Genomic DNA, 25,148 nt, shown 5'->3' with positions numbered 1-25,148 from the left:
ACCGCTCGGGTTCCGATCGGGGGAGCCGTTCCTCCCAATCACGCCCTTCCGGGTCTCGCTGTCGTTGCCCACGGGAGCATTGAAGTCCCCCAGCAGAACGACGGAGTCCCCGGCGGGAGCGCTCTCCAGCACCCCCTCCGAGGACTCCAAAAAGGGTGGGTTCTCTGAACCGCTGTTTGGCGCATACACACAACAACAGTCAGGACCCGTCCCCCCCACCCGAAGGGAGGCTACCCTCTCGTCCACCGGGGTGAACCCTGACGTACGGGCGCCGAGCCGGGGGGCAACAACGGGAAGGGGGACCCGCTTTGCCTTTTCGGGGTGCGCCTGGCGTAGGCTCGGCCACCGGGCGCCCTGCGACCGGGCAAGGGAAAATGGGGTTCAATCGTTTTACTCGTCATAGGGGGCCTTTTAGCCTTAGTCTTGGTTAATTTGACTTCTTGTAGTTTGTTCTTTTATTTGTTTGAATGCTGCAGTGTTTCCCCACCGGGGGGCGTCTAGCCGGAGCTTCTGTTGCCGACGGCCCCCCCGTGATGGCTCATCTTCACTTCACTTCACTTTGTGCTCAGCCACGTCTCAGCAGCTGCGTTGTGTACTCAATCATCGTTTACCGCAACTACTTTTACGCTCGGGCGTTGGGTGTCGCACGGGCTCAGAGACTGCAGGCGGGTGGGACGCTTGCGCTTGTGTTGCTTTTAAAGTAGGAAAAGGGTTATACACACAAAGGTTTGATTGAGTGATTGGTTTTCTTGCTTTTGGAGACGGAGGCGTGCGGTCTTACGTGCACGCTCAGCTTCCTGCCGCCGTGGCGATGCTCCGCGAACCAGGAGAGCAGATCCTCGCGGGTGAACCCTTTCAGCGCCGAGATCTGCCACAACACAAACCCTCTTCTTACCGGATCCTTTTCATCGCTAATTTCTTGCCAACACAAAGTCGAGTCTTACATACGCTTCGCCGCGTACGAGTACGGATGTTGTGTGAGGGAGAACGCGCACGCGAATTCGTGCGACGACAGTAAAACGGATACCGAGCGTCGTTCACCTCCATGTTGAGTCTCTGGAAGAGGTATTGTTTGGTGAGCACCTCGAACCAGTTTCGGTCCACTTCCTCGCCGAGGTGAGCGTCCTCGCACTCTTTGAGCTTGACGAGCGCCGTCACCTGCGTCCCGAACGCCTCGTCGCTCAACGCCGACAGACGCTCGCCGAACGACTGCAGGAACTCCTCCACCTTGGACTCCACCAACTCCGTGCTGACGCCGCCCACGCAAGCGGGGAAGACGAAAACAACACTTCAAGCCCCACATTCCCCGTACTTCTACAAAATGTCTTATTTCAGGGGGGGGAAAAAAAAACAACAACAAACGTATACTGAAAAAATGTCGTCTCTTTCCAGAAAAAAAGTTCAATTTTTTGGAAAGGAAGTTGTACATTTACAAAAAAAACAACCCATCATATTTCCCACCCCCGAAAAAGTTGAAGATTTTCAGAAAACAAAAGTATATTATGGAAAGTTGTATTATTCTGAGAAAAAGCCAAACACTTTCTCAAAATGTATATATTTTTGAAAAAAATATATATCTTTCGGAAAAAATGTCAGATACTTCGGAAAGAAAGTTGGACATTTCCAAACATAAATCTTTCTGAAAGAAAACAACGTATATTTTGGAAAGTCATACATTTCAGAAAAAGTTGAAAACTCCCCCCCCGCCCCCCCCCCAAATTTAAATTTTTGTTGAAAAAAAACTTGAATATTCAAGAAGTCAGATATTAACATGAAGTGTACATTTTTGGAAACATTTTGATACATTCCAAGAAAAAAGTAGATTGACAAATTCACAGTTGGAAAGCTTTGAAAGTGAGCTGTTTCTGAATTTGTATTGCATATGTATTTTCTCCAAAAAGTTGTATACTTATAAAAAAATGCTGCATATTTCTGGAAGAATACTAGATGTGAGAAAACAAATAATATATTTTCTAGAAAAAATGATATTTCAGAAAGTCACACATATTTTGAGAAAGAATTCCAGAAAAAAAGCAACAGTGTTTGAATCAAATGTTTTTTTTGTGTGGAAAAAGTGCAATATTTTTGAAAACATCATATATATTATATTATATATATTTTCAAGATAAATCACATTTAAAAAAAGCTGTATATTTGTTATTTCTTTCAAAAAAACCTATGTATTTGAGAAAAAAAAGTTATATTTTCAAGAAAAAAGAAAAAGCTGTACATTTGGAAAGAAGTTGAACCCACCGGCGCCACCGCTGCGGGTCGGCGGCGTTCACCTGAATTTGCTGGCCTGCGTTTCCACGGTGACCGAAAAGCCCAGGACCCCCGAGGTGTTCCTGCAGGTGGGGTACACGTGGTACCTGCAAGACAAACCGACAACTTGAAAGGAGCTTCCGCCGGCGGGCGCCGGGCGCACGAAGCGAGCAGACTCACCCCAGCGTCTCTTTAGTCCGAAGGAAGTCGAAGCACGGCTCCTCCATGTGCATCTGAGACGCACGCACGCACACCATGATCTATTATTTTCTTGGAGTAGGTATTTATATACTACAACAACAACAACAACAACAAAACAAGCGCCTATCGAGCAACACAAAATGGTGCCTCACACACAGCTATTTTCTACAATAATAATTAGTTTTTAGTTGCACCTTTTGTTGTCTGTGTTATTTTTCAAATTCCTGTGTGCGCGTGTGTGTCAGTAACACGAGATGGAAACATCCATCCGTCCGTCCAGCCATCCATTTTCCGTACCGCTTCTCCTCACGCGGGTTGCAGGCGCGCTGGCGCCGATCCCAGCTATCTTTGGGCGAGAGGCAGGGTACGCCCTGAACCAGCCAATCGCAGGGCACATAGAAACAAACAAGCATTCGCACTCACATTCGCACCTACGGGCAATTTGAGAGTCTTCAATCAACATAGCACGCACGTTTTGGGGATGTGGGAGGAAAGCGGAGTACCCGGAGAAAAGCCGCAGCCTCACAACTGTGGGGCAGTTGTGCTAACCAGTCGGCCAATGTGACACCAGAGATGGAAACAATTTATTTATTTTTTTTAATTGGGTTACTTGCAGCACACACTCGGCCAACACGAATATGTTTTAAATACGTTTATAAAATAACCTCACGCAGATTTAATCAGATCAATCTTTCAACACGTCAAGTATTGATTGAATACCTGATGAAATAAAACGGAACACCGTTTGATGGCCATCATATTAATCATAATAATAAATAAAATAACTCACCACCAGCAGCTCCATCAGGGCGTGTTCACGCAGATTCTTCAGCCCTGACTGCAACACACACACACACACACACACACACAAACCAGCACATGCACAAAACACGCACGCACGCACACACACACACACGTACACACAAACAAAAGCACATCGATACTTTGAGAAGGCGTTCGGCGCACGTGGGCCACTTAAGGCAATTTATAAGAAGCAAGGAAGGAAGCGGAGCAATTATTATCGTTATTATTTATGAATCAATGACATGAGACAGTACTGATGTTGAAGGTAAAGAGTTGCGTGCGACCTGGTAGTAGACCGTAACCTCCGAGTTGGCGTCGCCCTTGTTGAGGGACTTGACCTTGCACAGGTGATGCCCGACGGGCAGCTCCACCACCCGGAAGGACACGGGGACCTCTGCTGACAGAGGCCGGAAGCGCAGCCTCCTGCAGCCCAAGAAACGCCGACATACTTTACAAATAAAGTCGAGGTTCGTCCTTCGCGCCCCCTTACATACGATATACGAAAAATATCATATATATATATATATCAATATCATATATATTTCGCCCATTTTTCTCTGGGTTTTTACAGCGTCCAGGCAAACGCGAACTTAAGAGTTGTGCGCCTCCTGTGTAGTACCACGTTACGCCACAACATGCCAGGCAGCACCGAGCCCTACGGGAAGATATTCCGCATAATGAACACCAAGAGGCAGAGAAGGTCCCCTACTAAACTCTAGGAATGGTTTGTCTGCACACAGCAGAGAGAATATCTGAGTAACGTTGTAATCGTAACGTCGTATGTGTTGCCGCTCCGTGTTTGTTAGCAGATATGTGAAGCTGTGGAATTACTGTAACATCTACGCTCATTCCCGCTAGCACATCTACGGCCTCTCTTAGTATAATTTAGCATTAAGCTAACAAGCTCGATATGGTTTTGCAGTTTAAATATACAATGTTTAATTGTCTTTTGTTTTCTGGCTCGGTTTTATAATAAACTTCAACTGGGAGTGACCAACAAAGAGCTTGAAGCAAGCACACTTTGTCCCATTGAAAGAAGCGCGCGAGCCGGACGGTCTTCTTTCCGTTTCCTCAAAGTGACAAAATCCGCATAGCAGAGGCCAAAATATTGATCTGATTATTTTTATATATTTTACAACTCCATGCACGCACAGGATAGGATTCCAAAAAATACGTGCATGTGAGGTGCAGGTATGATCGAAGTGCACTTGCGGTCGCCGCCCTTCCACTGTAAATAGTAGCATGTATGACGCTGAAGGTGCGTGTGCCTTTGAAGGCAGAGCTGGCTTGTTGAGTGCCATGGAAGTGAGTGAATGACCAGCTGCTAAGCGGTTTTAGCGTTCGCCACCGTGTACGTAGAGTGACGGTGTACCAATGTGCTTGTGTTTTCTGTATTTTGTTACCTTTGTTCAATAAAGCGATTGAAAGAGCACCAGCAGCTGTTTCCATTGCCCTCTATCCTCACCACCTGTTATGGATGAAAATTGGTTCTAACTCGCGGTGGAGGCCTATACTAAATTTGTAACAATGTTTAACGTACCAAACGGGTGCAGTTGTGTCATTTAATACAGTTGTACTTTGCAATGAGCACATTATTATTAAGTTATTACGTGTGAAATGGTCCCAATCTTTGGAGGTTCTCTCTTTGACGCATTCTTTCCTCCTGGCTCGCGCTTATTGCTACGTCAGTCTGCAGAAACAGTCCACGTGGAAAAATCATCGCCACAAAATCCCACGATAAAACGATAAATAATCCGCGATGCAAGTGCACAAAAGATTTCCGTGATAAACTGAACCCACAAAAAGTGAACTGTGATATCGTGCGGAACGACTGTACTTAGAAAAGCCTGTTTTAACGAGTTTAAATGCGTTTCGGGCGTGTTGGAGGGTAAAACTACTAAAAACTGTTTGCTATGATCACTCTATAGGGTGGATTTTGGGTCTGGAAGGAATCTCCTGCGATAAATGGGAGTTGCCTGTATGCCCCACTTGTGGGGAAAAACAAACACCAAAGAGAAGCATGGACTCACTCAGTGAAGTAGTGTAGGAACACCTTGGACTCCTGTTGCAGGAAACGAGTCCAGTTAGACATCACAACACAACAGCAACAAGCTAGCGCGCAGTCAAGTGGAGAAAAGAGCATCTGACCGCGCCGGTGAAGTTGCCCTGCACCAGCCCCTCCACGCAGAGCTCCGCCTTCAGCTCGCCGACGAACGTCAACAGGTCCCCGAGGGTCAAGCCCGCCGCCACGGCCCGGTACTTCTGAATCAGCGACCAGCGGCTGCGCTCCAGGATCAACAGACGCACGTCCCTGCGCACGACAACACCGAGACCAACGCTGAGATCGAGAAAACGTCTCGCGCCGCGTCGAGCGATTGCCAAATCCCATTTTGAGCTCTACTGTACGTCCGTGCACATTTCCAGTGTCACGAATTCCGTACGACTACGTTTACGGCACATGAAACAAGTCCCGAAGTTCACGTAAATAAGTGCACTTACCTTCGCGGCGGACCACTTCCTTCTGTACCGAAGAATTACAGTCGTCCAATTTTAATAAAACAGGCTAACTCAAAAGTATAAAACCAGGAGTGCAACTACCAATTATTTTAATAATGGATTGATCTGTGGATTATGCTTCCAATTAATAGACAGATCAGATAAAAAAAAAAATTCAAAAAACGTTATTTTTTGTCAGAATATTATTTTTAATATATATAATATATATATATTATATATATATATTCAGATTTTAATTCAGTTACTGGTTTTGTCTGAAAATGGGCAAGAATGTTGATTGTTTTCAAAAGTAAAACCAGATGTTTGCAAACGGTTTCTTCGGATTCAGACACAAAGATAATTGGTCTGCTTTCATGGAGCACAACAGAAATCACAGAATATTTACTGTTGAGAGGCTGAAATCCGTAGAGTTGGACAATTTTACGCTAAATAATGAATAAATGATCAAAATAGGACATTGATTAGTTGTCAATTCCAAAACTGTTGCAACTCTATATCTAAGCTGATTATTTTCACTCGTATTACGTAAAAAAAAAAAAAAATTTAAAAAAAAAGAACTTTCAATCTTAAGGCGAGCAATCGCCGCACACCTCCAGCAGAGTTTTATAACACCGGCAGAAAGTCGAGTGACGAAGAGCGTTCGTAGGTTGGCTCTCAAGCTACTTTCAACACTTAACAGTGCATACAAACGGTAGATGTCATGTGGACAGAGCAAAAGTGCCCATTTTGGGAATCTTATTTGGACATATGAGGTTACCGCCCGACAGCGACAATATTTACATCACAAATCGAACGTAGCCTATTTAAACATAATTTGATGTCGTACGCACCTCTAATGATAGTTTCATAGTCAATGTTTTTCCTGGCGGCACGGTGGGCGACCGATTAGCGGATCTGCCTCACAATTGTGAGGTTGCGGGTTCAAATCCCGGCCCCGCCTGTGTGGAGTTTGCATGTTCTCCTCGTGCCTGCGTGGCTTTTCTCCGGGCACTCCGCTTCCCTCCCACATCCCAAAACCATGCGTGCGAGGTTCATTGAACACTCTAAATTGCCCGGAGGTGTGAATGGTTGTTTGTTTCTAGGTGCCCTGCGATTGGTTGGCGACCAGTTCAGGGTGTACGCCCTGCCTCGCGCCCGAAGATAGCTGGGATAGGCTCCAGCACGTCCGCGAGGAGAAGCGCTACAGAAAATGAATGCAGTTTTCCTGTTTTTTTGAATATGTTCATTTGTGTAGTTTTTTGTGCAGGATGCACAACGCCAAACCGGCACGCAGTAAGTTTAGCTTTCGCACAAAGGGGAGGGGGGACGGGACGGGGGGGACGTACTTGCCCAGACGCTCCGGCTTGATAAGGATGTTGAAGTAGGCCTTCTTCAGCTGCTCCGTAAACATGCCGAACACGCCCGCGTCCGAGCTGAAGGCCGCAATGTGCTCCACCACCAGCTTCAGCAGCAGCTGCACGCGGGCGGGCGGTTGGGGGTGGAGAGAGTGAGCGACAGAAAGTAGCACGGAGGTCGAGAGAGAGATTGGAAGGAAAGGGACAAAGTAAAGAAGGCAGGAAGGACTCATCACTCCACAAATGATCGACTTTAACGCAAGTCGGAGCGCCAGCGTGTGCACGCTCGCAGGCGACATGTGGCGTGTGCGTGTGTGCGCGTGCTCTCACGGGTAGCTTGTGGTTGAAGCCCCTGAGCCTGACGAGCAGGCCGTGCTCGCCGGCCACCAGTTTGTACTCGAGCTGCGCCACGTCGGCCTCGTACGCCGGCTCGGCCAGGTTGTGCGCCAGGATGTTGACGAACAGGTCGAAAAGCACCACACTCCGCAAGAAGAAACGAGAACAAAAACAAAATGTCGGCACATCACCAGCGGGGCAAAGCGGACTTTTCAATGTCTGGAGTGTCCACAATTGCAGCAATCGGCCCGTTTCTGAAAATGCGCCAGTCGGCGAACCCTTCTGCCCCACTGTGACGTCGCAGTGGGGTTAATTAACATAATTACGAACCCACAGCCAATGACTGCACAGCTAGACTGCGCCAAGACCAGACTTTGACTCCGAAGCACATGTAAAAGCCAAAAGGTAAGCAAAGCTGCAGTGATTAGCGTGGGCTAACAGTGCTGCTAGCATTAGCTTGTGATAATAAACTTATGCAATGCACTTGCATAAGCACTGTCTGCAGGTGTTTAGCAACCAAAACCCCTAAGTTGAAAAACTCTCTAAATAAGGCCACGTTCACACTGGCTGCCCAATGATGCCCGATCTGGATGTTTTGGGTCAATCTGATCTTCTTATGCAGTTGTTCACATGGCAAAAACAAATGCGGCTTCTATTGTGGACGCCACACGCCTGCGCACAAATCCGGACGTCACATTGTGCATGCCCACAACTGCGAGCCGGCGTGTTTACGGAAGTGAACGCGGCCCCTCGCAGAGGTCTCCTCATGACGCAATTTCGAGGATTTTGTGCAACCGAAGCAAACGTTTTCTTCTATTTCTCAGTTCTAAAGCATCTTCCTTTCTTTTCTGCCGCTTTGTGGCTTGTCAGTTTTGTCAAAAAATTGTGACATTTGTCGCTTTTTGATGACATGAGTAGGATCCGCGCCCCGTGAGCGTCCACACTGCACTCATGTCAGAAACTTATCCGATTTATATCCACATATGAAAGACACCTCGATCGGATATGAAAAAAAAATCTGTACTATTCACACTGAATCTGACACGTCGCATTGGACAAAAAATTAAAAATAATAATAATAATAATCATCATCATCATCTGAATTGACCTGCAGTGTGAACATAGCCTAAGTGAGGCCCCCTCCTCAAAATGTTTACCACTCCCTCAATTAATAATTGAAATATTAACTCATTCCCTGCCAATGACGTCCAAAGACGTCATTCAGAATCCATCTATTCCCTGCCAATGCCGTGTAAAGACGTTAATGGCGTTTTTTAACGGGGATTGGTGGGGGAGGGTCTTGTGCGGTTTACGTGTGATCGTCGAGCCTCTGGCTAACTGCAATGAGGATTGGCACCCTGTAGAGGGCAACAATGCCTTGCGGTAAACGTACCTCCTTCAGAGGAAGAAGAAGGGGGGGGTGGGCCGGCGGGGTCCAAGAGGCAATGAGAAGGCAAACATAATGGCAGAAAAGACTAAATGGAAATAAACCGAACTAAAAAGGTTTCGGTACAGGAATGACGCCTTAGATCATGCGGGGGAATAAAGGATGACGCGCGCCAAACCAGAATGACGCTCCGAGCGATCGCTTTGTAGCAAAGCTATCGCGCAAAATGCCGGGCCAAACGGCGACATCCTCGACCGCTTGCCAGCTGATCGTCTGCCGACCAGGATTTGAGTAAATGGGATCCGGAATAGTCAGATGAGTGAACTGCCTCCGGATCGCCTGGAAGCAGCCGAGCCTCATTCGGAGCTTCCTCCGGATGATCATCGAGACGGAGGTAACTCGTTTGCAGCTCGCGTTTGCTACATTTAGCGAGCAAACACGCTCCTTCAATCCTTGTTACATAAAAACATAATTTAGTCCCACTAGTTCACATTACAATGTAACATCTGTTACCAGTACTGATTCGAATTTTCCATGTCGTCCATCTTGCAGGAATTCAACACCCGCGAATCGAACGTCCTTCACGATTGCGACAGAGAAAAGTAATGTTGTTTTTTTTACCCTTGCAAAACATGTCATCAATAAAGCCTATTCTCTAGTAATGGAATGTATTTTTTAAAACTTACAGGTTATGCATCCAGCAGACGTTCGACTCCCATTCCAGTACGCAGTACAGATAAAAAAATTTATTGAAATTTCGCTTTTTTTTTTCCTCCACATCAGCAATTTCAAAATGTATTTTTTAGTAATAGTTATGTATACAAACTCAGCACAGATATTCCATTACACCTTGAAAAATGAGTGAAATTGCTCAAAATGCCTGGCAGTCGAGGGGTTCCCTGCTCAGCAAACGGCTGGCAGTGAATGAGTTCAAAATTCCCGAAGCTACATTCCCAAAACACTTCATACCACTTTCCAAACTAATATTACCCTTAAGAATAAGCGGCTTACAGACAATTTAATTTTTTTAAAAACGCACCTGAGGTGCTTTGCAGCCCATAAAAATACCATTAGCCAAACAGCCGGCACTTTGGCGCCATCTTGTGGCATGAAAAGAAGCTTAGAAAGTTAGAAAGTGACTAGCTGAGGCTAGATGCCACAGAAAAAAACGTGAAAATGTGGAAATTTGTGAATAGTGAATTGAAAACGGCCGGCACGGTGGACAACTGGTTCGCACATCTGCCTCACAGTTCTGAGGACCGGGGTTCAAATCCCGGCCCCGCCTGTGTGGAGTTGGCATGTTCTCCCTGTGCCTGCGTGGGTTTTCTCCGGGCACTCCGCTTTCCTCCCACATCCCAAAAAAACATGCATGAATTGGAGACTCTAAATTGCCCGTAGGTGTGAATGTGAGTGCAAATGGTTGTTTGTTTGTATGTGCCCTGCGATTGGCTGGCGACCACAACAGGGTGTACCCCGCCTCCCGCCCGAGGATAGCTGGGATAGGCTCCAGGGACCCGCGTGAGGATAAGCGGAAAAGGAAAATGGATGGCAGCTATTTTTGGCCACGCTGAAGAAAATGCTGACTTTAAACGCACTTTAACTGACAGGTTGAATTGTTGGTGATCATGAAGCGAAATGCCATTAATCAGCTACAGGCCCCAAAAGGTACATTGGTACATCTGTTTAATGATGGAAAATAGCACTGTATTCTATAAAACGTTAAAACAGGATTAAAGAGAATCTAAAGTAATAAACTGGTTTAGGGCAGCAACTGATGATTACTTTAATAATTGATTAATCTGTCTTTTTTTTTTTTTGATTAATCGATGACTCGGATAAAAAAAAAAAAATGTCCCTTTATTAAAAATTATATCAAATTGTCAGTGCAGAAAATGTATAAACATAAATTGATTCTGATTCAGTTCCTGCTTTAGTCCATAAAATCTGTCAGAAAATCAGCAAAAATGTTGATCGTTGTTTTCCAAAGTAAAAGCAGGTTCTTGCCAATTTCTTAGTTTAAAAAAATACAAAGATAATTGTCTGCTGTTATGGAGGACGAAAGGCTGAAATTTCCAAATATTTGGACAATTTTAAGTTAAACAAGGTTGCTCAACGATTCATCAATTATCAAAATAGTTGTCGATTTATTTGATCAATAAGTTGTCGATTAATCGATGGCTGCACCTCTAAACTGTTTTCATGTCGTCTCAAACTGTGAAAACTGTCCTATTTGTGTTGGATGTGCGCCTTCAAGGGGCGTGGCCTAGTGACTGAAATCAGGAGCTCCACTCAATCGGGTTGGTTTGCGTGGCAGCGTGTGAGCGCGAGTTGTGGCTTACAGCAGCTCATTTTGTATTTGTGTGTTCGACTGTTGGTCCCGTTTAATAACGGTGACCGTGGCTCTCCTTGCCTATATCGCAGGGCATCACACTACTTTAATAGCTCCATTTTTTTGCCCCACTTCACTCGAACATCGGCTTATCCGAAGTTCCATTTTTGGCTCCCAACAGAGCGAAAAATGGAGCAAGTGACGACGAGTAATCGGGGGGGAAAAAAAAAAAACTGCTCAATGAAAGCAGCACCGTCATCATTGACACATGCGTCGGCTCTTTCTTACTTCTCAGGACACTTCTGAATCATCGGAGAGATCAAGTGGAAGCGAATATACGCTGGAGAAAAATAAAAATAAATAAATACATTTTTAAAAATCAACATGAGACTGGCAGGGCGTGTCCACTAGGTAGCGCTGTTGCATTCACCTTTAGGGATCTTGAACTTGGTGTCCTTCTTGTACCAGAGACAACCTCGCTCGTCGTCCCAGATCTTGACGGGAAACTCCGTGTCGGGACAGTCGGACGGCCTCAAAGTGAAATCGGACGCTAAGGAGGGAAAAATGAACAATATTTCATGACAAATAACAACAACAGTGTATTTGTCGTCAGATCATGTAAACATTGTTTTGTTTTTCCCTGACAGACCGATGAACTTGTTCTCAGCAGGAAGGTGGAGTTCAGGGTTGACTTCCAAGTCCGACGCCCAGCGTTGAGCCCACTCGGCCGGGATGTCTGGTGACGCAAACAAACGCGTCTGTGAATTCTCAACACAACGAAGACACAAACCTGCAAAAGGCTCCAGTAAAACATGCACATGCACACATGCACTGTGTGTGTGTGTGTGTGTGTGTGTGTGTGTGTACTCATTTGTTTGTGGGTGTTGGTGCATGTTTGCGTGTGTATGTTTACATGTGTGTCTGTATGTGAAGAGGTTGCATTCCTTTATTCATATGTGTGTGCGCATACGGGTCTGTGTGTTTGTGTGCATATGGGCACATGTTTTCGTGTTAGTGTGTGTATGCGCAATTGTGTGTGTTTGTGTGTTATGTGTGCGTGTGGTTTGGTGTGTGTGCATGCCCATTTCTGAGTGCACGTGTGTTTGTGTGTCCGCACGCGTCATACCTTCCACGCTGTAAGAGGTGCCAAACCATTTCTCCCTGATCTGGCAGTGGCCTTCGTGTTCTGGGGAGAGCAGCAGCAGGTTGGCCCTGGCGGGAGTCAGCAAGGACAGAGCGCCACCGATCACCTGAGGGCAAACACGCGTGCGCCACCGCACGCACACCAAAACACACAGGGCACACGCCCACACATGAACACGCACTCACAGACGTAAGATCAATCAACCGAGCTACGTTCGATCATTTTAATGTGTCAAATGTGTGTTTTAAGGTGCTCGGGCTCCACCCCCAAGCATATTCGGCCAATCAAAGATGAGAGCTTATCAAAAGGGGGACAAAAAAAAAAAAAAAGTTAACCAAGAGCGAGTTAGTGAGGTGCTTGACCTCGGGGTCGAAGTGAAACATGAGCTGGTCCCCGGTCAGGAAGTCCTCTTTGGGAAAGAGCTGCATGTTCTCGCAGATGTTCTCCACAAACTCGATGGGGTCCGTCTGCGGGGAGACGACAAAGCGGTCAGCGCCGGCGTTTGGCGCCGCCGGGAGATTCGATCGGCCAAAATCCCCATTATGGCTCATTCTGCTCAAGAACAGGAAAGACGTGGCCCACTCAATTTCCTTTTGAAAATCAATTCATATGACTCATATGAGGATTTGACTGACTGGTGGCTATTATCCAAAAGTTATCATTGTTTCTAAGTCCCCCCAAAAATATCTGTGAAGTATTGTTTTTCAAACTTTGAATGCCCAAATGTAATCGAAGCTTGATGATTTGCGACATGTTTTGCGGAGATGCTAAGGACATTTTTGAATTTTTCTCCTATTGCTTAATTTGCATCTTAGTATGTTTTTTGGCATCTTTTCTCAATGTCGCTCGAGGCGTCTTTAGCGTGAATGCCACTGGAGAGAGCCTCGCGATGTTGCAATGCACCAGAGGGACCTGTGATGAGGAAGCCATTTTGCATTCACACAATTGCGGACAGCAAAAAAATGCTGATATTTCTCAGATGCAAATGAATTTGTCAATGTGTCTCAACGATTGCGTGTCTTTCCCGTTATTACGAAGACAAGACAACAACAGCGTAATTACTGCGATGCGCCGAAATGAAACTTCTTGGCTGAAACAGAAAAACAAAAATGAGGAACCCAAGAACGAAAACCGAAAGAAATGACTGCCAATTATTTGTCATGGTTTTTTTTTGTTTGTTTATGTTTTTTTTATTTTAGAGTAAACTTCAGCTGGGAGTGGCATTAAACAGCTTGAGGTCTCTTTTTGCAACAATTGTTCATGATTTGCTAAAGTGCTGCTTGTTGTGAAGGGAGTTGAGTTGCGTTGCGTTCACCGCCACCTTATAGCTGGAAAAACTCAGAACTTAAGTCAGGTCACTCGTATGTCAAGGCGCCCGTGTGCGGTGATTAGTGAGGAGGGAAGGAAAAAAGGATTCGCATGCTAGCGGCCCTCTACCTGCTCCTGATAGTGGAACTCGTTATCTTCTATCTTCTGGATTTCCTCGTAGATCCTGAAGAGGAGAGCACAGAGTTTTCACCGCGCTTGTGTGTGTGCGTGTGTGTGTGTGTGTGTGTGTGCGCGTTTTCAACCTGACCTCTGCTGAGGGCCGAGAGTCTGCAGCATCTTCAGGTACTGGAACACCAAGTGGACCACCTGCTCACAGGACATATGATAGTTCAAACATGCTATATGATGTGACCATTGTATGTTAGCGGTGTCTGTAAATGAAAGATGTAAATATGTACATTTGAGGCATAAAGACATGAAATGATCTACCGTAATGTCAACAATGACATCATCATAAAAAAAATGGCGTCTCGCTATCAGAAGATTTTTCATTGTTCAAATGCTGTTACCACTCGAGCTTTCAGTACATTGTGCAAGCCGGCTGAGGTGCTAACGGTCAGGTGGGAGGTGGAAATCTCTCTGTAAAGCTCCAGTGTCAAAATTAAACATTCACGTGCGCCACGGGAGTACAGCGGCTGAAATAAGTATTTAACACGTCACCATTTTCTCACTAAATATACTTCCAAAAGGCGCTGTTGACCTGAAATTTTCACCAGCTGTTGGGGAACAACCCAAGTAATCCATACATGCACAGAAAGTAGAACAAATAAGATCAGAAATTAAGTTGTGTAAAAATGTGAAATGACACAGGAAAAAAGTATTGAACACATGACGAAAGGGAGGTGCCAAAAGGCACGGAAAGCCAAGACAACACCTAAAATCGATCAATAATCAAACAGCAATCCAGCGGCTTGTCGGTGCAAATGAATATCAACTGGTTCGGTCCTAATTGATGGCCTACAAAAGGGTCTCACTGCCAAGGTGGGAGTCAAGACACACCTCATGTGGGGGAAGAGCAGAGAGCGGTCTCAAGACCATCGCAAACGAATTGTTGCAAAACATAACGATGGCATCGGTTAAATGAATGTTCCGGCGTGGACGGTTGGGGCCATAATACGGAAGTGGAAAGCCAATCATACCAGCATAAATTTGTCTCCGTCGGGTGCTCTTTGCAAGATTTCTGACAGGAGTTGCCCAGGAGCCAAGGAGCACTTGTGGAAAGCTTCAAAAGACCTGGAATTAGCAAGTACTCAACTGGATGCCATAATGCACACCACGTCGGGAGAAGAAATGGCACTGCCCATCACCCTAAAAACACCATACCAACCAGGTGGGTGCCAGGATTGCTTCCCTCAATTGCTGAGTCATTCACAACAAAGATGGGGTGAGGGTCACCTCTTTGTGAACAAGTGCCTGAGAAAATAGTCGAACAGTTTTAGGACAATGTTCCTCGACGTACAACTGCCAGGAATTGAGATATTTCGTCATCTACGGTCCAGAATATCATCAAAAGGTTCAGAGAATCTGGAGAAATCACCGCACGGAAGCGGCAAGACGGAAAACCGACATTGAATGCCCGTGACCTTCGATCCCTCAGGCGGCACGTGAAAATGTGGAAATTTGCGAATGGTGAATTGAAAATGGCCGACACGGTGGGCGACTGGTTAGCACATCGGCCTCACAGTTCTAGGGACCGGGGTTCAAATCCCGGCCCCGCCTGTGTGGAGTTCGCATGTTCTCCCCGTGCCTGCGTGGCTTTTCTCCGGGCGCTCCGCTTTCCTCCCACATCCCAAAAACATGCATGAATTGGAGACTCTAAACTGCCCGTAGGCGTGACTGTGAGTGCGAATGGTTGTCCGTTTCTATGTGCGCTGCGATTGGCTGGACAAGCGGCTCAGAAAATGGATGGATGGATTATTTCAAAATGATTTTTTTGAAGGATTTCCTACGTTCCCACTTTTCGGTTAGATGCGCGGCGGCAAGTTGACCTGGTAGAAGTTGCGGAAGCCCTCGTCGGTGAGGGTGATGGAGACGGAAAAGACGGAGTAGGTGGTGTTCTGGTCGAAGCCCGTCTCGCTGTTCCCCCCGAACAGAGCCAGAGCCCAGCATCTGAACACACGCGCGAGATACGTGTACATGAGTCACGCCAGCCCTTACGCGTCACCGTGAAGACGACGGACGGACGGACGGACGGCCTCACTTCCTGCGCAGCAGAGACAGGATGCTGCCGCTGCCCTCGTGTCCGATCAGCCAGGAGATGTAGTGGAGAGGCTTCACTCTGACGCCACGCCACACCACACCACACGTGATAAGCGCAACCTCGACACAACTCCGCATCTCGGTCCTCGCGCGTGCGCTCAAAGTCACCTGTAATGTTTCCCCTGGGGGGGCAGGGCCCAGCTGACGGTCAGCGCGTGCACCTTCCGCACAGGAACCACTGCAACGCGCACGCGCAGAGAAAAAAGTTTGTTTAAGGGGGGGGAATCCTATTTTCTATTTTAATAAGCTGGATACTTTCTGGAAGAAAATGTAACATTTTTCGAAAAAACCTATCACAGCTATCACAAAAGTCATATTTTTTAATTGTTGAACAACTCCAGAAAACCTCCAATGTTTCGAGAGAAGTTCCATATTTGCCCAAATCTGTATATTTTGCAGGGAAAAAAAGAATAATTTTCTACAGAACGAGTTGCGTGTTTTCTACATCTTGTAAGTTCCAGAAACAAAAGAGCAATATTTGCTTGAAAAGTATTTTTCAAGAAACGCTTATATTTTCAAGGAGAAACTTGTGTATTTACAAGATAAAAAGTTGTATATTTACAAGACTAAGTCACAAACTGTATATGTTGCATATTTAAGATATTAAAATATTTCTGAAAAAGGTGTACATTTTACAGAAAAGGTTTGTTTCTAAGAAACAATAAGCTAACTTTTCGAGAGAACCTTTTCTAATGTCCTTTTTGGGGAAAATATATTTCCCCAAAAAGTCATCTATTTTCAAAAAAGGCGCCTACTTTTTAGAAACAAGGTGTATATTTCCAAAAAAAGCCATGTTTTCTAGAAAAGCTGCTGATTAAAAAAAGTTATATACACACACACACATACATATATATATATATATATATATATATATATTTAAAAGTCCAATATTTTCTTTTAAAAAAAAGTCCAATATCTAGAAAATGTGTGTATTTCCCCAAAGTCGTATATTTTCTAAAACAAGTTGTACATTTTCTGAAAAAAAGTTGTATATTTTCTAAAAACTTCATTTTTAAAGTTGTATATTTACAAGAGAAAGCCATATATTTACATGAGTCATATTTCCTAGAGAAAGTTGTGTGTTTCTGTAAAAAGTAATATTTCTGTGCATATTTGAAAAACAAAGTTGTACATTTTCTAGTTTTGTTTCCACGAAAGGCTACAATTCTAAAGGAAAACAAAACAAAATCCCTCAAATGCCGCCTATTTTCGATAAATGGCGCATCGTTCCGAGATAAAAAGCCATGTTATCTTCTAGAAAAAGGGAATTGTTTTTATTCTTATTTTGTAAAGTTGTATATTTGAGAGAGAGAGGAGAAAAAAAAAAAAAAAAAAAAAAAGTCTTTTTCGTACCTCTGTAGAGTTTGTTGAAGGCCGGCGTGTCGAACGGCCTCGGCAGGTGAGAAAAGTCCACCGCCGGTTCCGCGCTGAAACGGCAACAACAACAACTAGCAGACGCAATCTTGCCTCGGGTGATGACGAGGGAGACGACGACGACCCTCTTACTTATTGGGGATGTGGACGAAGATCTCTCGGACCCACTGCTCCAGAGTGACCAGAGTCTCTGAACAAGAACGAGAAGAAGAGGGAGGATGAGGATGAGAAGAAAGAGAAGAGGAGGGAGAAGGGGAGAAGGAGAAAAAGGAGGAGAAAGAAATAGGGGAAAAGAAGGAGGAGGAAGATGAGGACAAGAAGAAGAGGAAGAAGGAAAATGAGTAGGGTAAGAAGCGGAAGTAGGAGGAGGAAAAGTAGGAGAGGACCAGAAAAGATGAAAAGGAGGGGAAAGAAGATGAGGAAAAAAGGAGGATAAGACAGGAGGAGGAGGAGGAGAAGGAGAAGAAGGTGAAGACAGAGGAAGATGCAAAGAGGGAAGAGGAGGAGAGTGAAGGAAGGAAGTGACGTTTGTGTCGTTCCGGTGTCCAACCTTTGGACTGCACGGCGAGCGTCATGTAGTGAGCCGAGTAAAAGCGCCTCCAGAATTGTCGCAGACGCCGGTACGTGTCGATCCCTCGCTCTCGGGGCTCGTGTTTTAACGTCTGAGCGTTTCCTGACGTCACGGCGGCAGACAAAAACAAACGTGAAGACCGCACGGCCGCTCGTCACACACTCTTTTCATTTGTCTTCGCGTGCGGCAGAATCCCATTTCGGTTGACTTGGAATTTCACAGACTGAAAATCGTGTCCGGTCGGAACTCAAAACGCTCCTTTTGCAGCGTACAAAGTCCATCGGTTCCAGAATTGCGGCGTACTGGCGCAATCAACAGGCAGACGCCGGTGCACGCATTTCCGGGTTGTGCCGCTGTCGTCGCAGATACGGAGACGTACGAAGACGAAATCCGGCGAACAGACGTGCCGGCCACGCGAGCAAGGGCCACATTCTCATCACAGGCAATGTGTGGACATACGTGCCAGCCATCTCGGATGTGGCGGCATTCCCATTAAAAACAACGCAAGTACATACGGGGCGGCCACGTTGGCGGGGTTCTAATCCATCATCGATCAAAGGCATTGCACGGAAATCAGCTTAGCGTCGCCGTAGGCGCGCGGCTCAAAAGGGGCGTGTGGTATCTACCCGTTCACATCTATGGCAGTTGTTTGCCGGGGCGCCGGTCGCGTACACGTCTGTCAAACGTTCTATACTGATTCTGGTACAGTATAGCGTCGTCTTTTTTGTCAAGCCCCTCCTTCTCTTTTGGCATCCCATCGGACCAGAAGTGAAAAAAGCTAACCTCGTGGCTCGTGAAAGCAAACCTCCACCCGCACCCGCAACAACTTTCTCACGTTTAGCTTAACTTTCAAACCTTTTTGCATGTATTTACAATCATTTTGGACTGTACTGGGCGTTTCTAGGCCATGAATAAATGGGCTTCAAATTAACAGACAAGCGGCTTTAACGGACGACCCCTCCCCGTGAGTCCGCTAAATCGAGGTTCCAAAGTATCTGCATGACTTTTGAAAAATCTTTTCAGTCACATTCGCCAAGTGTGTCTCAATTTTAGAAAACAAGGCCTTCATTTTGGAACATGTAGCTTAACAAAGCGAGCTAGACGGCGGCGCTCGTCGCCCACCCCAGCAGAACTTGCTCATGGGATGTCCCGGCACGGCCAGGCCGCCGAACAGCATCTCCTTGCGATGGGAGTCGGAAGGCCTCGCCAGCTGGTACTCTGACAGGGCGAACAGAGAAAAAGAATCTCTCGTGAGGAAGGCGAGGGCGACGTGCGGGGCGCGCGCGGCGTCTTACCGCTGTCCACCGCCTCCACCTCTCGGTCCACCGCGTCCTTGATCATCAGCGGACAGATGAAGAACTGCGCCCACCTGCGACACGCAGACCGGTCGCAAACTAACATCAACTCCTTCATTTGCTAACTAACTTGCGAAGTCGTTAACAAAAACAATATAACTCACAAACTCATGAACTAATTCATTTACAAACTAACGAACAAACTCGCAAACTACCTTATTCACTAAGAAACTTACTAACTCAAAAACTAACTTGTGAACTAATTTACGAACTAACTCAAACCCGTGAACTCACCAACAAGCTGACGAACTTCAACTTACTCATGAACTAGTTTGCTAACTCACAAACTATCTTAATTATTCACAAACCAACTCACAAATTAACTTGTGAACGAATACATTTGCAAACTCACTAACAAGCTCACAAACTCAAACTCATGAATTAATTTACTAACTAACTCGCAAACCAACTCTCGCAAAAAAAAACAAAAAAAAAAAACTGGCAAACTACCAAACGCATTGATTGGCAAAGGAAGCGTGCGTGTGTGCGTGCGTGCGTGCGTGCGTGACCTGTCCAGAGCCTCCCTGAAGTGTTTCTTCTGCACGTCGAACTGGAAGACGGTCCTCTCGCAGTCGGTGGAGGCGTTGTCGCTGCCGCCGTGCTTCTTGAGGAAGGCGTCGAAGCCGTTCTCCGCCGGGTACTTCTCGCTTCCCATGAACACCACTGAGCCACGCGGTTGTTCCCATGGCAACGACACATTTGTTCATTGGTGTGGGTCTCGTCGTCGAGCCACAGTTTTTTACACTCAGGGTGGGGCGATATGGCCTTCACATAAAATTGCAGAACGTTTTCAACAAAATCACGATTCTAATTGTCCCCCCCATGTTTTTATGTATGTAAACATGCATAAAAACAGAATACAATGATTTGCAAATCACGTCCAACCGATATTTCATTGAATACACAACAAAGACATATAATGTTCAAACTGATAAATCCCTCAATTCCTCGCAATTGTACGTTGAGGAACATTGTCCTTAAACCGTTGGACTATTTTCTCCCGCACTTGTTCACCTCGCCCCATCTTTGCTTGTGAACGACTGCGCACTTCGGGGAAGCCATCGCGGCCCCCACCTGTTCCCAATGAGCCTGTTCACCCGCGGGACGTTCCAAACACGTGTCGGATGAGCATTCCTCCACTTTCTCACTCTTTTTTGGAACGTGTTGCAGCCATACAATTCCAAGTTCATGATTATTTGCTCAAAACAATCACGTTGATCAGTTTGAACATGTAATATCTTGTAATATCTATTCAATGAAATATAGGTTGAACACGATTTGCAAACCATTGTATTCTGTTTTTTTTATGTTTAACACAACGTCCCAACTTCATTGGAATTGGGGTTGTAGAAGTGTAGTCCATTTTCAATGCACACTTAACTGTTATTCTTTAACGGTTAGTGTCAATTTGTAAAAACTGTCAATGGGTAAATACAACAAAATCATTTCAAGTTCATCTTTTGATGTTCGCTGACCTGAGCGCTCTTTTCCCGCAAATGTCAACCAACCGACGGACGGACGATACGACCTCAGAGCAATTGCTGAAACTTAGCAGGTTTCAATTAAATGCACTAAATGCATTTGGGGTCAAATGTCGGGCTGCAACTAATAATGAGTTTTGTAATTGATTCATCTGTCGATAATTTTTTCGATTAATTGGTTTAAAAAGAAAAAGGACTTTTTTCATCCCTTTGTTCAAAATCAGGACATTATTTCAAACTGACAGTTAATTGATGATGATTTAGAAAAGAAAATGTAAAAAATAAATAAATAATTACAAATAAACGGCCGAAATGTTGATCGTTTTCCAAAGTAAAAGCGGCTGTTTTCAAATGTCTTCAATTTCAATTCAACATAAACAGTCTGCCTACATTGACGACGACAAAAAACAGAAAATTTACTGTTGAGAGGCAGAAATCAAAGGATTTGGACAATTTTGAGTTAAACAAGGTCTCGAAAGGATTAAGCCGGTTAAATCAATTGAACAATTTCTCAATCGATTAATTGTTGCACCTCTAGTCAGAGGTTTGAATCCAGATCTGATCTACATCAGGCACGTCGCCGTTGAAGAGTCATGTGATCCGCGTCGTCGCGCTGACTGGGACCCGCTGACTTTTTTCATTCATCGCTCAAGCCGGATGAAACGTTCGAGCCTCGGCGGAGGACGTCGTTCGGTCGGATCGGTCGACTCGATCGGGACTTACTGTGCTCCAGGAAGTGGGCGAGACCCGGGAGTTCGTCGGGATCGCTGAAGCTGCCGACGCCGACGCACAGGGCGGCTGCGGCCTGGACACGCACACACAAACGCGCACACTTTGACGAGGAGATGTGCAAACTTGTTGCACTGAGGAAAGGAAAATGGCAGGAGGAGGAGGAGGAGGAGTGCCACATCATCTTGTCTTTGTGAAAAATGCTCAAACTAATCCAACAGTGCTGGAGGAGGTCAACAGGGGGAAAACAAATTGACAGCTGAGCTTTGTGTTCTTGGTGACAAACAAAAACTTAAAAGTACTTGCGTGTTATCTTGTAACACTCAAAATGGATTTACATATTTGAATGTAAAAAAGTGTGTGTTTACCATTCATTTATCTTTTCTCATTTCTTTTTCAATTTCTTATAACATCCAACTGCAAGAAATGTTAAATAAAAAGTAGTGCGATGTATTGTAACGATTAGGTTTTTTCCCCTAAAATTTCATTTAAAAAAAACTAATCCAGTACAAATGTGTATGAAACGATTTTATTTTTAAAAGAATTTCAAATACATTTTTGGGGCAGTAGGCATCGCTAGCTAGCTAGCTAACAACATGTCGGGGCAACTCATGCCCAATGCAGAAGTGCATCACTGTGCCCCGTTTTAGCCATACTCAAAAATTCAGGAGAACCCAAATGGTTAAAACCTAAGGGTGCATGTCCACAATTCACGACTACATAGTTGCCAGTCTTTACCCGTGTTTTCAGCAATGATTTTCAATAATAAAAGGATCTTCTCTTCATGTACAGCGGAACCGCAATAAAATGGATTGTCGGATCAAACGGACCGTCGGGACCGAACAACGTGTCCAAAATTAGCTTCCATTTGTCACTTCAACTGCCGTTGACAAAGTCGGTTAGTTCCAGAACTGGCCGCTGTTGTTTACTGGCGCAACGAGGCAGAGATTGGCAGACATGTGTTTCCGCGTCATAGATAGCCCCTATGACAAGATCCAACTAACAGACGTGCCTGCGTGGTGGCCATGTTGAATGTGGCAACATTTCCAGGTGGCTGCCAGAGTTCCATCCATTCTTGTAGCATATCTAGCATAGCGCTCCGCGCCACCGAGAGAGCTCACATGGCTGGCTGCCGTGTTAACGTTAAGAGGAATTCGACACGAACAAGTCTCTGGAGTCTGGAACGTGCCATTTTTGCTAGAGTAACAACAGATGCAACTCGGAAGCACACAAATTCTTCGCGGCTCATGAAAGCGACTCGCCTATGACGAGTACGTCGACAGTGTCTACAAAACGCACACCGGCAGTAAGTTTGGGTACATTTAGAAACTTTGCAAGCTTTTTGATATTTCTTTCCGATAACTTTGCACTGCACTGGGTGTTTTAGGACACAAAGTACAAAATATGACTTTTGCACTGTGTGGTTATATGGGTGCATATGGCCTCAAAAAAAAAAAAAAGGGCTTCAATATAGCGGTCAATCAGCTGTAACGCCCTTATTAGTCCGTTCTATCGAGGTGCCACTGGATTTAGAAACGAATCTCTTGATTCACTGCAGGCCAATGAAAAGCATTTGCTACTTGACTTGAAATGTCAGTCAGTGTCCTCCCACCTGCTTTTCAGCGCTCTTCTTCTTCTTCTTGGCCGCGCTGTCCTCCTCCTCATCTTCAAAGTCGCTGTCCTGCTCTTCCTCTTCATCGTCCTCATCGTCCTCCTCTGACCCCTCGCCCGAATCCCCCTCGTCGTCCTCGTCGTCCTCGTCGTCCCGGTCCGGGTCCCGTTCCGGGCCGGCGTCGCCTCCATCGGTCTTCCCGTCGGCGCCGCTCAAGTCGGAGATGAGCAGCGCTCTGAGGCCGTTGCTCAGCTGGATGTATCTGCACGGATCGTCACGAAACCACGTCAAGGTGACTTCTGAAGTTCCCCTGCGTGGAAAATTGCCACCTCTGCCTCATTTCTCGGCAGTGGTGGCAATTCATACGTTCCAAGCCCTCCGCAATAGGTGCAACTTTGCACTAAAGAGAGACCAGAATAAAAGGCTTTTAAAATTATATTTAGTTTTACCCCTCCCGCGTTATAAACAGATTTAACTATTTTAAAACACACAAATGTATTCAACTACGCATTAGCGCCTGCTCTCACTCCCTCGCTGTCAAGAAATGGGAGACTATTATATAACATCACTTTGAGGTCATGAAAAGAAGACTGCATGCTTGCACAGAAGAGGCACAGCGTGCTTGCTTCAAGATGTTTTTGTCACTCCTAGTTGAAGTTGACTGGAAAACTGACACAGAAAACAAAACAGACTTAAACATTGTATACTTGAACAGCAAAATGTTCAACCAAACCATAGAATAATTCAAATCCACTGTGCTTAATGCTGGCACATAATGCGATTTTGGGCCAAATCTTTTGTTGTGCGGGTGTCCTGTTCCTACTGGAAAAGCCCAAAAACCCCCACAAGTGGGAGGTAAATTCTACATTCAGCAAACATTAATTATAGGTCCAAGAATTACTTCATCGACAACCGATTATATATATTAAAAAAAATAATAATAATAATAATCAACAACTGTTTTGATATTTTAGTAATTGTCTAGAGACCTTGTTGAACTTAAAATTGTCCAAATACTCTGATGTCGGTCTTTTGACAGTAAATGTCTGATTTCTGTCGTCCTCCATGAAAGCAGACTGTTAGTGTCTTTTCAAAAGAAGACGTGCAAACATCTGCTTTTACTTTGGAAAACAATCATCGACATTTTGGCCGATTTTCTGACTGATAGATATTACGAACCAAACCGGGAACTCAGTCATCATCAGTTTTTGTTTGTGAATTTTTTTAGCACTTTAATTTGAAAATGTCCTGTTTTTCAATAAAGTGATGGAAATTCATTGTTTTTATCCAATTCATCAATTAATCCAACAACAACAAAAATCAAGATTAATCAATTATTAAAATAGTTACTTTCAGCCCTGTAAAAGAAAATTTTGTATCAATACCTTAAAGAAATGAATAATTAATTTATTTTTTAAACCTGGAACTCCACGGACAGTGCGCAACATTAAATTCAGGCCGTACTGTAAAAAGCCATAAAAAACAAGCGCGTCAAGATCCGCGATTTAGGGGGGGACGCGAACGACGAAGCGCGATATTGCGGCGGTTCACTTGTAATACTTCACATAAAACGTGTTTGAGCAAGCAGGGGGCGACAGACGCAAGTGAATCGCGGCTGCAAGTACACCGCTCCCACCTGTATTTCTTGGGGTCACTGGGCGACTTGACGATCTCCGGGTCTCCCTGCTCCTCGACGGCGTCCCCCTGGGTGTCGACGTCCCGCGCCGGCGGCGGCGGCTCGCCCTGGTCCGGAGAGCACGCCGGACCCGAAGCGTTGCCGGCGCCGACGGACTTGTTGGTCTGAGGCATGACGACTTCTCGGCGGGAAAACAAGCCACGTTAGCAACATTTGACGTCGACGGCGTTCGCGGCGACGCCGTTGGTGGTGAGCGGTCAAGGCCAGCGAGGCCCTCTCTGCTGGCCTCAACACGAGCACGGGCCCTGAACTACATTTACAAGCTAAACTCTAATTTTGTTTCTTGAAATTGCATTTATTTACTCCCAAAAGTCTTTCGGTTTCTCTCGGTTGCACTGCTTCCAGCACGTGGATGTTAGATTTGCTAGAGTGGGCCAACGGATCTCCACAGAGATGAAAACGCTTGATTTCAGTTGTTGCTGCTGAGG

At 45.4% G+C, this 25,148-nt stretch overlaps 1 protein-coding gene across 4 annotated transcripts in view; it reads right to left on the bottom strand.

Annotated features, from left to right (window-relative positions):
- LOC133406689 (nardilysin-like) overlaps nt 1-25,148 on the bottom strand; it is a 30,290-nt gene that overhangs the window by 2,679 nt on the left and 2,463 nt on the right. For 2 of the 4 annotated variants that reach the window (XM_061684485.1, XM_061684484.1), the window contains 29 exons: nt 24,661-24,838; nt 23,025-23,286; nt 21,407-21,488; nt 19,712-19,865; nt 19,143-19,216; nt 18,970-19,065; nt 17,827-17,949; nt 17,409-17,466; nt 17,256-17,329; nt 16,011-16,080; nt 15,844-15,921; nt 15,632-15,752; nt 13,891-13,949; nt 13,752-13,806; nt 12,677-12,781; nt 12,297-12,420; nt 11,820-11,906; nt 11,601-11,720; nt 11,459-11,510; nt 7,449-7,599; nt 7,110-7,237; nt 5,416-5,578; nt 5,298-5,329; nt 3,552-3,690; nt 3,254-3,301; nt 2,443-2,495; nt 2,286-2,369; nt 1,042-1,249; nt 782-868 (listed from right to left, as the gene is read on the bottom strand). In XM_061684485.1, coding sequence (XP_061540469.1) covers nt 782-868; nt 1,042-1,249; nt 2,286-2,369; nt 2,443-2,495; nt 3,254-3,301; nt 3,552-3,690; nt 5,298-5,329; nt 5,416-5,578; nt 7,110-7,237; nt 7,449-7,599; nt 11,459-11,510; nt 11,601-11,720; nt 11,820-11,906; nt 12,297-12,420; nt 12,677-12,781; nt 13,752-13,806; nt 13,891-13,949; nt 15,632-15,752; nt 15,844-15,921; nt 16,011-16,080; nt 17,256-17,329; nt 17,409-17,466; nt 17,827-17,949; nt 18,970-19,065; nt 19,143-19,216; nt 19,712-19,865; nt 21,407-21,488; nt 23,025-23,286; nt 24,661-24,833 — 3,060 coding nt within the window. In that variant the 5' untranslated portion in view covers nt 24,834-24,838. Of the gene's footprint in view, nt 1-781; nt 869-1,041; nt 1,250-2,253; nt 2,370-2,442; nt 2,496-2,657; nt 2,810-3,253; nt 3,302-3,551; nt 3,691-5,297; nt 5,330-5,415; nt 5,579-7,109; nt 7,238-7,448; nt 7,600-11,458; nt 11,511-11,600; nt 11,721-11,819; nt 11,907-12,296; nt 12,421-12,676; nt 12,782-13,751; nt 13,807-13,890; nt 13,950-15,631; nt 15,753-15,843; nt 15,922-16,010; nt 16,081-17,255; nt 17,330-17,408; nt 17,467-17,826; nt 17,950-18,969; nt 19,066-19,142; nt 19,217-19,711; nt 19,866-21,406; nt 21,489-23,024; nt 23,287-24,660; nt 24,839-25,148 lie in introns of those variants that run through there. The other 2 variants (XM_061684486.1, XR_009769083.1) reach the window with 2 other exon arrangements.

The sequence above is a fragment of the Phycodurus eques genome, chromosome 8, assembly GCF_024500275.1.
Source record: "Phycodurus eques isolate BA_2022a chromosome 8, UOR_Pequ_1.1, whole genome shotgun sequence".
In the NCBI taxonomy this organism is placed as follows: Eukaryota; Metazoa; Chordata; class Actinopteri; order Syngnathiformes; family Syngnathidae; genus Phycodurus; species Phycodurus eques.
The sequence above is the reverse complement of the archived record's forward strand: the minus strand, read 5'-3'. Positions and strand labels throughout refer to the sequence as shown.